Raw genomic sequence first — 14007 nt, 5'->3', positions numbered from 1 at the left:
TACTTATTCCGATTTAGACAAATCTGTGTGCAAATAATCCTACTTATCCACCCTTAAGAGTGGACATTATTAATCATAAAATATGCAAAGTTTGTCTAATACAGCTTGAATGCAAGACTACTATGTTAGGTTTCTTTTGATTTTTAAAAGCTTCAGCTGATTCCTTAGCAGAGATACAGATTTCATTCCCTGTCTCTGTCTTGCGAAATAAGCCTGATCGTATCATGTGAATCTGTGCATGCACAACAAAATACGTTAGATGTAATCTTCAACAAACTATTTTCATAATATGACTATTCCAATATTTCCCGCTCCAAACCATTGCTGTTAATTTACTCACCCTTATCCCCTGCTCAGTGTTGCTTGGATTATTATGAGGACTACAATACATGACAGTGTGTAATGTTAAGCCTTATGTATTACAACAATGGGTAATAGGAAGAGGGTGAAAAAGCATTTGTAAGAATCAAGTTGTTTTCAGAGCTAAGAAATTTCAAATTTGTCTCAATTAAAATTGTCCCAGATTATAGCTTGTTATCCTCTCTTGTTATCCTGCCTTGAGGTATCAGATCAATGACAACATTGGTTTGATAACGAAGTGTATATTTTAGACCCTCGTATCAGTACATCAGGAATAGATTCAAGCACATTTACTCTGATTGAACTTTGTTGTCAAATACTATGTAATTGACACTACATTTACTAAATTTTGACAGGGGGCTGAACAACAACCAGTTGAGGAAATTACCATCAGGCATTTTCAGTAACAATACCCAGCTGGGATGGCTGTAAGTTTGGAGTCTTTCTTAATATTGGTGTAAGAGGAACAAGTCAAATCCCACCCTCAAAACAGACATTTAAATGCGTGGGTTATATTATATTGCATGTTTCATGCATATCATTGGTCATGTCCCAATAAAGCCGCACTAAAACACAGACTAAGGAATTTCCTCTAAAACATGCATTGTATTCGTTCGCAAAAATGGATTATCGAAGAAGAATTTGTAAGGGAATTTGTTGAGGGATCATTCTAGGGTCAAATTTACCGTTAGACCCTTCCCCTCTTCTTTAAATATTCTGGCTATCAAGTCAAGAATATTCTATGTAGTTCAGTGTTCAAGGCTGTGTTTCATTCTTCTTGTGTTTATTCTTCTTTGCACGAAGAATGAATGAAAAAACAAAAAGAAAAAACAGCTTAGTGACACCTATAGTGAAAACCCAGTTTAAATGAAATTGTTTGGGGCTGCGTCGGTAGGAGTAACGAAGGGCTAACGCTCTAAACGTCAACTTTTGTAATCGTTACGGTGGCCAAGTTACCACTTCAACTTTGTTGATATATCCAGTTTAAATGAGCCAGTCATTTAAACTTACAGTGCAATAGGTGTAAATGACTAATTGAAAATGTGTCATTTCCCTTAATTTCTCTCCAAGCGTCTAGGAAACATTATCACGGTATACGCGAAATTTACAAATTTTGTTGATCTGAAAAAAAATGTTCAAGACTTTGCAAGGTTCCACGAACCACGTTATTTCAGCTCAATGAAGTAACAAAATACCAGTGGTGAACACCTCAGCTCTTTTCTCTGCACATTATCACAAACTACTGGACGGTGTTAGATACCTCACGAACCCCCACGGATTCTTTAAGGCCTTTATAGAGACACCCGGTTTCTTATAACCGCACTTGAATTTGACTGTTTACTGTTGTTTATATTTCTGTTAAACTGGATTAAGGGATGCGCTAGAATTAGGGTGCAATTGGGGTCTGTTGTGTTGTTTCCACTTTGTCCTTTTTCCAACTCTTTTAATTGAAAATTGTTTTTAAATCTGATAGAAATATTTCGCGGATGAGAAAAGTGTAAAACTTTGAACAGGAAGAAGCTCTTTTTTTTTTTTTTTAAGAAATTTGAGGTTATAACTTCGGATATAAATACAAAGAAAGTAATAAAATGCATCATTCAAAACAAACTTTTACATGGTGAGCGACTTTGGCCGAAGTTTTTCGCAGATCAAATTAAACTTAATTACTTTACAGCGGCCATCCCTAAATATCGCCTGGAGGTGAGCAATATAAAAAAGTCGAAAATCCCCAAGCTTTGCCAGAATATAGGTCTCGATGAACTATTTTTAGACAAAATGCTTTAAGTTCCATAACATTTTTATTTTACGCGAACGGCGGGAAAATCGGTTTGGTGGCTTTCATATCAGAGTTCACTAGTATAGGTCCAGACAACCCACAATTTGAACGTCGGTTGAGAATAAACAAACCGGTAAATGTGACCAACGATTTTCTCAATGGAAAGAACACGTATTTACGAACAGTCTGAAGTGTTATCTGTCCAATTGTCGCGAACTAAGTTTTTGGACAATTTTTGTTATTTTCATTATTCCACTCATATAGGCGGACAAAGAAATGGGAAAAATTGAGAGGGTAAAATCGCATCTTGTGACATGGCCTGGGGTTAAACCAAGTTAGTCCAGCAAAGAACAAGGCTTCTTATTCACAAAGATGCAATAAAATATTTGGGCTACCCAAGACTACGAAATTTTAGGACCACAAACAAAAGTAACACAGAAAAGGTATCAGGCCGTTGTGGGGCGAAAAATCGTTTTAACACTGGATATAAAGCTAATTTAGTTCAACTTTCGTTGTTTCTATTGCTCAGGTTACCTGATATTTAAAATGTTAGCTGTTATTTCCCAAACAAAACAAGCCAAATGCAAAATCGTCCTGTACGATACGGATACAATTTGAAAATGGTAACCAACCATCAAATCAATATGTTTGCCATATTTACACTTTAATTTGAGTATTGTTAATGAATTTGTACATACCATGCAATAGCGTCAGACATAGATTGTGCATTCGGTTCACGAAATGCTGTCGTGAACTGCCTTCTGCTTCTCTCTGATTACACGACATGCGGACCCCCATGTCCTGGGCGATAATTGCAAAGCACACGTCAGTACCACAAACACTGGCATTCTTTCCTTATAATTCTTGCTCACTTTTACCAAATGTTAATTTCTCACGCGCGTTATTTGTAGTCATTTTTTATGGCCATCTTTTTTTTTTGTTCAAACTGATGGGTTCAGAGAGGGATTCAACCTTTCCCGACTGTTACTTTTCTTTTGGAGAATTCTAAGACATCCTTTTGTTTGACAAAAAGCAGTCTCCTCTTCAAGAAAAGACAGAAGACATCGTTTAAGAAGAGAAGTTGCATCCATTGCCAACAAACACGCCGATCTTTTTTTCTTTTTGAGTTGAAGAATGCGTGAGAACTTTTCAGCACCACTGCAAAGTGTTGCGGCGTATACAGTACGGCAAGTGCATATTTACAGAGGAAAGGCACTCGCTTCTCGACAAGTCAAAGATGCCTTTGAAAAATATCAGGAAGGATCTAGTGCACAGCCTTATATTGCCACTTCTGCGATTGCAGAGTAAAGAATTCAGGCGTTACCGCCGAGCTGGGCATTGCGATCTTCGAGAAAGGCTTCCCATTTTAGTGCTAAGCAGAAGGCCTTCCTAGAAGACAAATTTAAAATAGGACACACTGGAATCATAGCAGATCCGGCAGAGGTGGCTCAGGATATGGGGCATGGAAATCATGAATATTGAGCCACAGATCAGTCATTGTAGATGAATTCCTAGCACCCAAGCAAATGATGGTCAGTTGCCTACGGTTTCCTCCCGCAACTATGATGCGCGCTGGCGCAGAAATCGTCAGCGGCAGTTGGCACGAAAAGTAATGGCCTCTTCAAAAGTGGCGGCAAAGAATGACAGCGCGAACACATCAAACAAACTATGTTAAAGGCATTTCGGCATGGAGGATGAAACAGAAAGAGGAGACCGGTTTTGGAATACCAAGATGAAGTATTCTGAGGAGAAACAATGCGTAAGGAGGGTTCGTTTTGTAAAAAATAAACCTAACTACGGGATTAGAGACCAAGAATGGTGAGAAAATCACGCTCAGTTTCCAAAGGCTCGACACTGCAGAGAAAATCTGGTCTCCGGCGAGATTTAAGGGAGAGAATTTTCTCAAGAAGCGGTACTTGGAGAAAATCACTGAGGATGGTCACGTGCTTCATAGTTACACCGGCGGGTCCAACCTCGTTCCCAGGGTCTCTCATCTTCCCGCCCCCTGTAGCGAGCGAGGAGAGACCCTGGTTTAGGCTGGTCACGTGTCTCCCAGATTTTTTGGAGATTTCAAATTAGCGGTTTGAGGGAGGGGCAGATAAGTGGGATTTTCTCTTCACTTAGTCCACTTGCGAGCGTAGCTTATTGGCAATAAAAAAGAACAACATTTATGGCCGGCCGTTGAGACAATAAAAACTTTTTCCACATTTATTATGTAGGCCTTGAAAAGACGCTTGAAAAATTTTATTTCTTTCAAAACGGTGATCAGTGAAAGTCAGAGTTTTATCGAAACGGTGAAGCGATGTACAGAAATATCACAATCTGTCTCACGCACCCTGGCTATGATGCAAGGGAATCTGACAGAAGCCGTCGCGGTCTAAATTTCGTAAAAGCACCAACACAGATGCAGTCTTTGGCTGGAAAAGAGGTAAACAACTGTATCTTCGATAGTGTTTTGCCAGATTTGTTTTTTGTTACGTCTCGACGGTCCCAGATTCTTCTTTGCCGCTTCTGAGTTGCGAGTATTTTCAGAAAGGTGACAAATTTCTTTCAAAATGAGCTACCTTCGATTGACTCAGCCGCTGTCAGATATGTTTGCGAAGATGTTGTCGATGACCAGGAAAATTAGTACAGATTCATTTTTTGTGCTCGTCTAACCGATCTCTCTTTTTCTAGTACCTATTTCCTTCCAGAAGAGGAAAAATATGCGCAGGCGATTGCACGTAACTGTTCGGTTTCCTTTGTTTACATAATTTGACGTAAATTGGCCAAAATATCATCATAGAAATCATGTGAAAGACATTTGTAAATTAATTGCCAAAATTGCCAAAAAATTATCTCTCCTTACATTTCTTAATGACAAAGAAAAAGCCTCCTTTCCACAGGGTTAGGCTTTTAATTTTGCATTACTGCGCAGGACCCTATTACGAAAAATTGATACGCTATTTCAAATGCTCCTTGACAGAATGACAGTGTCCTGAGCTCATTTCTTAATGGTAAAAGAAACGCCACCAAAGAAAGCACAAACGCCCTGTGGATTTTAAAAAAATAGAATTGGCCAATGGCTAATACATGTTGCATGGATGGATAACTAATATATCGGCTCCGCGCGATCAAACGAAATGTAATAATGCAGCGGACACGTTTGGCTCAAAGTATGAATGTCTTGCAGTATCAGTAGCTTTCCTTCTTACCCAAAACATTTCTCACCACTCGAAGATATTGATGATAACGATAATGCATTTATATCAGCAACGCAGCTGAACCCTCGTTACACAAACTAACTGGCATCATTTGTTGACAGGTGGTTTGGCAACAACCAGTTGGAGGACTTACCAAAAGAGATATTCATGAACAATACCAACCTAACACATCTGTAAGTCAAAAGGGAAGACTATTCCTCCTAATTTGAATCCTGCAGGCAATGTAAAATTAAGGACAATGCACAGGGAAAACGAAAGTGTTGAAGAGATAGTTGTAACAGTTACTACACTGAAATTATCAGACACATTCACCAAAGTTAAAAAAAATGTACTATTGTACATTCTGCTGCATAAAATTGCCTTATGGGTAAAACCTTAGTACTCCGGACACCCCTCTAAACCGGACAGTTCCTCCGGTCCCAACGGCGTCCGGTTTTGAGGGGTTCCACTGTGATTGCTCATTATTAGAATGTGTCAGAAACTTTCGTCAGGAAATATAAGAAAATACACTTGCATAAATGTGCCCTATGAAATTGAAAATAAATCATGGGTCGCGGGGATAAGTTTCCTCATTTTATGATCTCTTGGTGTGGTGTGCCAGGGGAGTAATCATCATTTGTGAAGATTTAGGCCTTAGTAAGGTTCGAGAGATGATATTTAGGAAAATATTCAAATTATTGAAAATACTATAACGTGGCAGAATAGAGCAAGGAAATCATCGAAGATGTAGAGACTTGAGATCGGCTGTAATAAACTCATTACAATTTTCAACGCTCACGCAAAAAGAAAGGAAAAAAAAAAGAACCTTCTTCCGTATTTCCAAAAGAAAAATCGAAAGGTTAGAGTCCTTATTACGTGTTTTGCAACTCAATTATGCGAATTAATATGATGCTGGTGCTAAAAATGAAAAAAAAAATTATCCCGTTAACCATGAATTAGTCAAAATATCAACCGTTCGCCGTAAAAGCCATCACCCCATATAGCCACTCTTAAAAAATGGACCTTCGCATTAGGGGTTAAGTGAATATCGCCCAGATCGAAAAATTCAATTATGCACAATTCTTGAAAAGCCAATGAGGTTTCGATTAACTTTAGAGTAGGAAAGATTCATGCGCAAAGTTTTGACGAAATCGATTTTTGGACTCGAAATGACCCGGACCAGTTCTTCTAACTGGGTGAATTGTACATCTTTATAAAGCCGCACCTACAATTAAAACAAGGAAATTCTAAAAAACATGCAATAGCTGAGAAAAATTCGTTCGCTACATACATCATCATAGAGTACAGATGAAAGACATTTGTAAATTAATTGCAAAAATTGCGATAATATGATCTTTCCTTACATTTCATAATGGCAAAGAAAAAGCCTCCTTTCCACAGGGTTAAGCTTTTTATTTTGCATGACTGCACAGCGCCTTATTACGAAAAATTGATACGCTATCTCAAAGGCTCCTTGACAAAAAGAAAGGGAAAAAGGAAAGCTTCTGAATTACACTTTTTTCTGACTCTTCAGTTACAGTGTAACCAGGACTTGGTTACCTTCTTTCCTTTTGTTACAAGTTATTTTGAAGTTTTCTAAGCTTTTTACTTCTAAGTTTTAATTTGACGTGGGACGGTGGGAACATTCAACGTATTCGACAGGTGTTCAATATTGAACCAGAAATATTTTGTTAAGATTTAGATGAAAACTTAAAAAAGATTGTTTAAAACCAATAGCGGAAAGAATAGGATAGAATAGAATATGGTAGCAGCCTTATCTAAAACATTCAAACTTTCAGCTTATTCCGATTTCGACAAATCCGTGTGGGAATAATCCTACTTATCCACCCTTAAAAATGAACATCACTAATCATAAAATATGCAAAGTTTGTCCAATAGAGCTTGAATGCAAGACTACTATGTCAGGTTTCTTTTGATTTTTAAAAGCTCCAGCTGATTCCTCAACAGAGATATATATTTTATTCCGGCCTCCCTGTCTTGGGAAATAAGCCTGATCGTATCATATGAGTCTGTGCGTGCACAATAAAACAGCTTTTATGTAATCTTTAACAAACTATTTTCAATATACGTTTTATATGACTAATCCAATATTTCCCACTCAAAACCATTGCTGTTAATATACTCACCCCTTATCCCTTACGCGAAATTTAGGAATTTTGTTGATCTGAAAAAAGTGCTGAAGATTTTGGTGGAGGTACACATCCCGTGTACTAGTCCTTCCTAAATCCAGACTCCATATTCTAGTGTCTCTAAAGCACGTTTCTTTATCTCAATTAAGTAACAAAATACCATTGGTGAACACCTCAGCTCTTTTCTCTGCACATTATCACAAAATACAGGAAGGTGTTAGATAACTCACGAACCCCCTATTCTCTAAGGCCTTTATAGAGGACATCCGGTTCCTTATAACCGTACTTGAATTTTATCATTTACTGTTGTTTATATTTCTGTTAAACTGGATTAAGGGATGCGCTAGAATTAGGGTGCAATAGGGGTCTGGTGTGTTGTTTCCATTTCGTCCTTTTTCCAAGTCTTTTCGTTGAAAATTGTTTTTGAAATCTAATAGAAATATTTTGTGGATGAGAAAAGTGTACAATATTGAACAGGAAGAAACTCCTTTTTCAAAAAATTGAGGTGATAACTTCGGATATAAATACAAAGAAAGTAATAAAATAGCATCATTCTAAACAAACTTTTACATGATGAGCGACTTTGGCCGAATTTTTTCTTAGATCAAATGAAACTTAATTACTTAAGAGCGGCCCACCCGAAATAGCGCCTGGAGGTGTGCAATAGGATAAAATTGAAAATACCCTAGCTTTGGCAGAATATACGTCTGGATGAATTATATCTAGACAAAATACTTTAAGTTCCATTGCATTTTGATTTTACCCCAATGGCGGTAAAATCGATTTGGTGGCTCTCATGTCAGCTTCACTAGGTCTAGATAAACAATATTTGAACTTCGCTTGAGAATAAACCGAACCATAAATGTGACCAACGATTCTCTCAATGGAAAGAACGCGTATTTAGGAACAATCTGAAGCGTTATTTGTCCAAATCGGTCGCGAACTAAGTTTTTGGGCAATTTTTGTTTTTTTTTTCATTATTCCACTCATTTAGGTGGACAAAGAAATGGCAAGACATCCTTTTGTTTGAAAAAAAAGCAGTCTCCTCTTCAAGAAAAGACAGAAGACATCGTTTAAGAAGAGAAGTTGCATCCATTGCCAACAAACACGCCGACATTTTTTTCTTTTTAAGTTGAAGGATTGTGAGTACTTTTCAGCACCACTGCAAAGTGTTGCGGCGTATACAGTACGGCAAGTGCATATTTACAGAGGGAAGGCACACGCTTCTCGACAAGGCAAAGATGCCTTTGAAAATATCAGGAAGGATCTAGTGCACAGTCCTATATTGCCAACTCTGAGATTGCAGAGTAAAAGAATTCAGGAGTTACCGCAGAGCCTCGCATTGTGATCTTCGAGAAAGGCTTTCCATTTTAGTGCTAAGCACAAGGCCTTCCTAGAGAACAAATTTAAAATAGGAGAATACACTGGAATCATAGCAGATCCGGCAGAGGTGGCACAGGATATGGGGCATGGAAATCATGAATATTGAGCCGCAGATCAGTCATTGTAGATGAATTCCTAGCACCCAAGCAAATGATGGTCAGTTGCCTAGGGTTTTCCTCCCGCAACTCTGATGCGCGCTGGCGGAGAAATCGTCAGCGACAGTTGGCACGAAAAGTAAAGGCCTATTCAAAAGTGGCGGCAAATAATGACAGCGCGAACACATCAAACAAACTATGTTTAAGGCATTTAGGCATGGAGGATGAAATAGAGAGAGGAGAACGGTTTTGGAATACCAAGATGAAGTTTTCTACGGAGAAACAATGAGTAAGGAGGGTTCGTTTTGCAGAAAATAAATCCAGCTATGGGATGAGAGACCAAGAATGGTGAGAAAATCACGCTCAATTTCCAAAGGCTCGACACAGCAGAGAAATTTGGTCTCCGGCGAGATTTAAGGGAGAGAATTTTCTCAAGAAGCGGCACTTCGAGAGAATTTCTGAGGATGGTCGCGTGTTTCAAAGTTACAGCGGCGAGTCATTTATCGTTGTCACGCAAACAACGCCACTTCAAATTATTTATTCAGTAAAACATTAAAGGGTAACAACCTCATTTTACGTGCTGCGCTATGATCGAGAAGAATTTGGTAAAGACTCAAATTTACAAAAGCCATTGAATACGATCTAGCTTAACAATTAATTAGGTAACAGCAAGACTGGCTAATGTTTGGTAACACCTTGTAACGAAACTTTCATATAGCAAAAGAATGACAGACCTGAATGTAAATTGAAACAAATGTGTGAAGGAAATATGTTTATTAATACAAGCATATATTTTAAAATTTAATCTTTATATCCTGTAGAAAGAAATACACTGGAGTAAATAAATACAAGTATGGTTTTATCTAAACGTAACAGCTAAAAGCTCGTTAAGTATTTGACTAACAGTGATGTCTGATTCGTCTATGCAATTATCCTATCAGTATAGAAAATTACTCCTTTTAAACACAAATTTCATTTATCTGTGTAATGTCAAGCCTTCTTTAAAAAAAAAAATGGTAATAGGAGGAGGGTGAAAAAGCATTTGTAAAGAATCAAGTTGTTTTCAGAGCTAAAAAGATCGAATTTGTCTCAATTTATATATATTGACACAGATTATAGCTTGTTATCCTAACTGGTGCCTTGAGATGTCAGACTAAAATAGAGATATCAGGTCAATGACAACATTGGTTTGGTGAAGTGTATGTTTCAGGCCCTGGTATCATGCAGTACACGAGGAATAGATTCAAGCACAATTACTCTCTGAGATTTGTTGTCAAATACTATGTAATTGACACTACATTTACTAAATTTTGACAGGTCCCTGAGAAACAACCAGTTGAAGAAATTACCATCAGGCATTTTCGGTCACAATACCCTGCTGGAATTTCTGTAAGTTTGGAGTCTTTCTTGATATTGGTGTAAGAGGAACAATTCAAATCCCACCTTCAAAACAGACATTTGAATGCGTGTGTTATATTGCATATTTGATGTATATCAGTGGTCATGTCCCGATTAAAGCCGTACTAAACATAGACTAAGATATTTTTTTCTAAAACAGGAGTTGTATTCGTTCGCAAAAATGGATTATCGAAGAAAAATTTGTAAGAGAGTTTGTTGAAGGGTCATTCTAGGGTCAAGTTTACCGTTAGACCTTCCCCCCTTCCTTAAGTAGTCTCGTTATCAAGTCAAGAATGTTCTATGTAGTTCAGTGTTCAAGGCTGTGTTTCAGTCTTCTTCTGTTTATCCATCTTTGCACGAACAAATGAAAAAGCACAAACAAAAAAAAAAAACAAAAAAAAAAAAGCCAAAAAAAAAAAGAAAAAGCAGCTTATATAGTGACACCTATAGTGACAACCCAGCTTAAATGAGCCAGTCATTTCACTTACAGTGCAATAACTGTAAACGATGATGTCATTTCCCTTTATTTCTTTCCAAGCGTCTATGAAACATTATCATGGTAAACGCGAAAATTACAAATTATTTGGATGTGAAAAAAATGTTCAAGACTTAGGAGCTAGGGGTACGAATCCCGTGTACTAGTCCTTCCTAAATCCAGACCCCCCATTCCAGTGTCTCCGAACCATGTTTCTTTAGCTCAATGAAGTAACAAAATACCAGTGGTGAACGATTCAGCTCTCTTCTCTGTACATTATCAGAAAATACAGGAAGGTGTTAGATAACTCACGACCCCCACCGATTCTTTAAGGCCTTTGCAGAGACTCCCGGTTCCTTATAACCGTACTTCAATTTGACTATTTACTGTTGGTTATATTTCTGTTAAACTGGATTAAGGGATGTGCTAGAATTAGGGTGCAATGGGGGTCTGGTGTGTTGTTTCTATCTTGTCCTTTTTTCAAGTCTTTTAGATGAAAATTGCATTTAAAATGTGATAGAAATATTTTTTGGATGAGAAAAGTGTACAACATTGAACAGGAAGAGGCTCCTTTTTTCAGAAATTTGAAGTGATAACTTCGGATACAAATATAAAGAAAGTAATAAAATAACGTCATTCTAAACAAACTTTTACATGGTGAGCGACTTTGGCCGAGTTTTTTCGTAGATCAAATTAAACTTAATTACTGAAGAGCGGCCCTCCCTAAATAGCGCCTGGAGGTGTGCAATATGAAAAAATTGAAAATCCCCTAGCCGTCTCGATAAATTATATTTAGACAAAATACTTTAAGTTCCACTGCATTTTGATTTTGCGCGAACGGCGGTAAAATCGATTTGATGGCTCTCATGTCAGCTTCAGTAGGTCTAGATAACCAATAATTTGAACCTCATTTTACGTGCTGCGCTATGATCGAGAAGGATTTGGAAAAGACTCAAATTTACAAAAGCTATTGAATTTGAATACGATCTAGCCTCACAATTAATTAGGTAACAGCAAGACTTGCTAATGTTTGGTAAGACCTTAATGTCACGAAACTTTCATATAGCAAAAGAATGACAACCCTGAATGTAATATGAAGCAAAGTTCTGAAGGAAATATGTTTATTAATACAAGCATATATTTTAAATTTTAATCTTCATATCTTGTAGAAAGAAATACACTGAAGTAAATAAATAAAAGTATGGTTTTACCTTAACATAACAGCTAAAAGCTTCTTAATTATTTGACTAATAATGACGTCTGATTGATCTATGCAATTATCCTATCAGTATAGAGAATTACTCCTTTTAAATAAAATTTTATTATCTTTGTATACTTCCTCCTGCTCTTAAAAACTATCAAGCTGCAACCGTTTGTACCTTTTATTTAAGACAAATCCATTACTAAAACAAATGCAGTGTCAACATAACAAGCAAAATGCTGAGTCATTAGTTATTAACCCTTTGACCCCTAACAGTGACCAGCATCTCATTTCTCCTTACAATATTAACCCCAAATTAAACATAAAGTCACAAGAATAAAGCAAATAATTACTAACTAAAGGAGCTCTTGATTGTTAAACAAATTCTCCTTGTCAGCACCTTGGAAAATGTATTGAGAACAGTATGGAGAATATTCATACTGTTGTTAGCATGTAAAGGGTTTAGAGGTCAAACCTTTATGTACAAAATTCCATAAATACATTAGACCAGAAACTCTGCCTCTAAAATGCAAGTCAGTTAAAAAAAAATGGGTTTATAAAGTTTTCTTTGTAATAAATTATATCAGTGCATACCAAGTGATATCAGTGACAACAGTACTTTTGCATTCCGACAGGTTTACCTGTCCAGCAAACATAGCTAATTTAAACAATTTTGCATCAATTTGAAAATATTTTTCTTATTAAGTAGGCATAATACTCACATTACTGGTACACAGAATTTTTTGAGATCTTAGTTATCATTCTCATTGCAAGTATGCCTTATTGTGCACCAACTTGGCCAAGAAAAATACACTTCACATCAAATATTTTGGGAGAATTAAACTGTTGATTAAAAAATAATTCAACTACCCTTCCCAAGCCAATGCACCTTCAAGGCGCTTAACTAGAATTTCCTTATTACCTGCAGTGCTTAATCCTCTACTATGTAAAGCTTCCTTTAAACCAGGTACTGTCATCAAAGTTGGATTGATAGGTACACTTCTTAGCTCAGTGGCATTGCAGAACTTTAAATGAGACCACAGTGATAAGTTATCAGCAAAGCGAGTATTGCACTGTTTACAGACAATGGGTTTTTGTGCACACAACACTGATTCTGTCGCACCTCTGCTGCTTGCACAAGTCACCAGGTCAATACTAGACAAACAAACTTGACAACTGAGCAAACCATTTTCTTTATTTCCACCACAATTAAAAACATTTGGTTGGTAACAGTGTGGCGAGAATGTCATTGGTAGTGTGAGGGATAACAAGAGGGCATTGGTTGATGTTCTGGGAGATGAAATGAGGAAACATAATTACTTTGCATTACTTGCCACCATTTACCAGTGGTGGTGCTTACATTTGACCGGTTAGTTAAGGTCAAATCTTCCCTCACTCCAGAATGTTTGGCCTCTTTAGCCTGCAAAGAGACAATAATGCCATAACCCACCCTACACCTTGTAAACAGCAAATTTCCATGATAGGGAATGGCATATCCAACTGTCCATGTGTTGTGACATCAACACAAATGTACCAAACTTGTGGGGTACGCTAACTCACATACTCGAAATTTGTCCTTAACAAATCTTGTTTTATTCTCCTCTTTGTTTTCACAACTCTCTCTTAATTTCTGCTCTCACACACAAAAACTGATTTTATCATCTCCCACGCATCTCCTATTACAACCTCGTGATCTAGTCTACGCATGCTTATCCAACTTTCGCATTGTATCATCTCTAAAAGCGTCTCCTGTGTGCTTACGCAACTTCTGTTAAACTGGATGAAAAAAGCAAAGACATCAAGTTAAAATAGATACTACACATTTCTTTCAGTTCTGCAACCTGGGCAGAATTGTTCTCTATTCTTTTAAAGTCCCCCTGCATTCCTCAGACACTCACCTATCTTCCTAAGAGCCAATCGTTGGATTGTTTATGCCTCTGTTTTGTCTTCACTTTCTTAAGTGTCAAGTAAACAATGGTAATATGA

At 37.3% G+C, this 14007-nt stretch overlaps 1 protein-coding gene across 1 annotated transcript; it reads right to left on the bottom strand.

The window, feature by feature from the left end:
• Positions 1-12673: 12673 nt before the first annotated feature.
• LOC148737452 (uncharacterized) lies at positions 12674-13540 on the bottom strand (the record flags this gene model as incomplete). The annotated part of the gene is given in 2 exon segments (XM_088749305.1): positions 12674-13261; positions 13264-13540. Coding segments are annotated over 2 exon segments (651 nt in total), but the record flags the coding sequence as incomplete, so codon positions are not given.
• Positions 13541-14007: the final 467 nt, after the last annotated feature.

The sequence above is a fragment of the Stylophora pistillata genome, chromosome 2 (genome assembly GCF_964205215.1).
Source record: "Stylophora pistillata chromosome 2, jaStyPist1.2, whole genome shotgun sequence".
Classification (NCBI taxonomy): domain Eukaryota; kingdom Metazoa; phylum Cnidaria; class Anthozoa; order Scleractinia; family Pocilloporidae; genus Stylophora; species Stylophora pistillata.
Note: the sequence above shows the minus strand (reverse complement) of the source record. Positions and strands in the feature narration are given on the sequence as shown.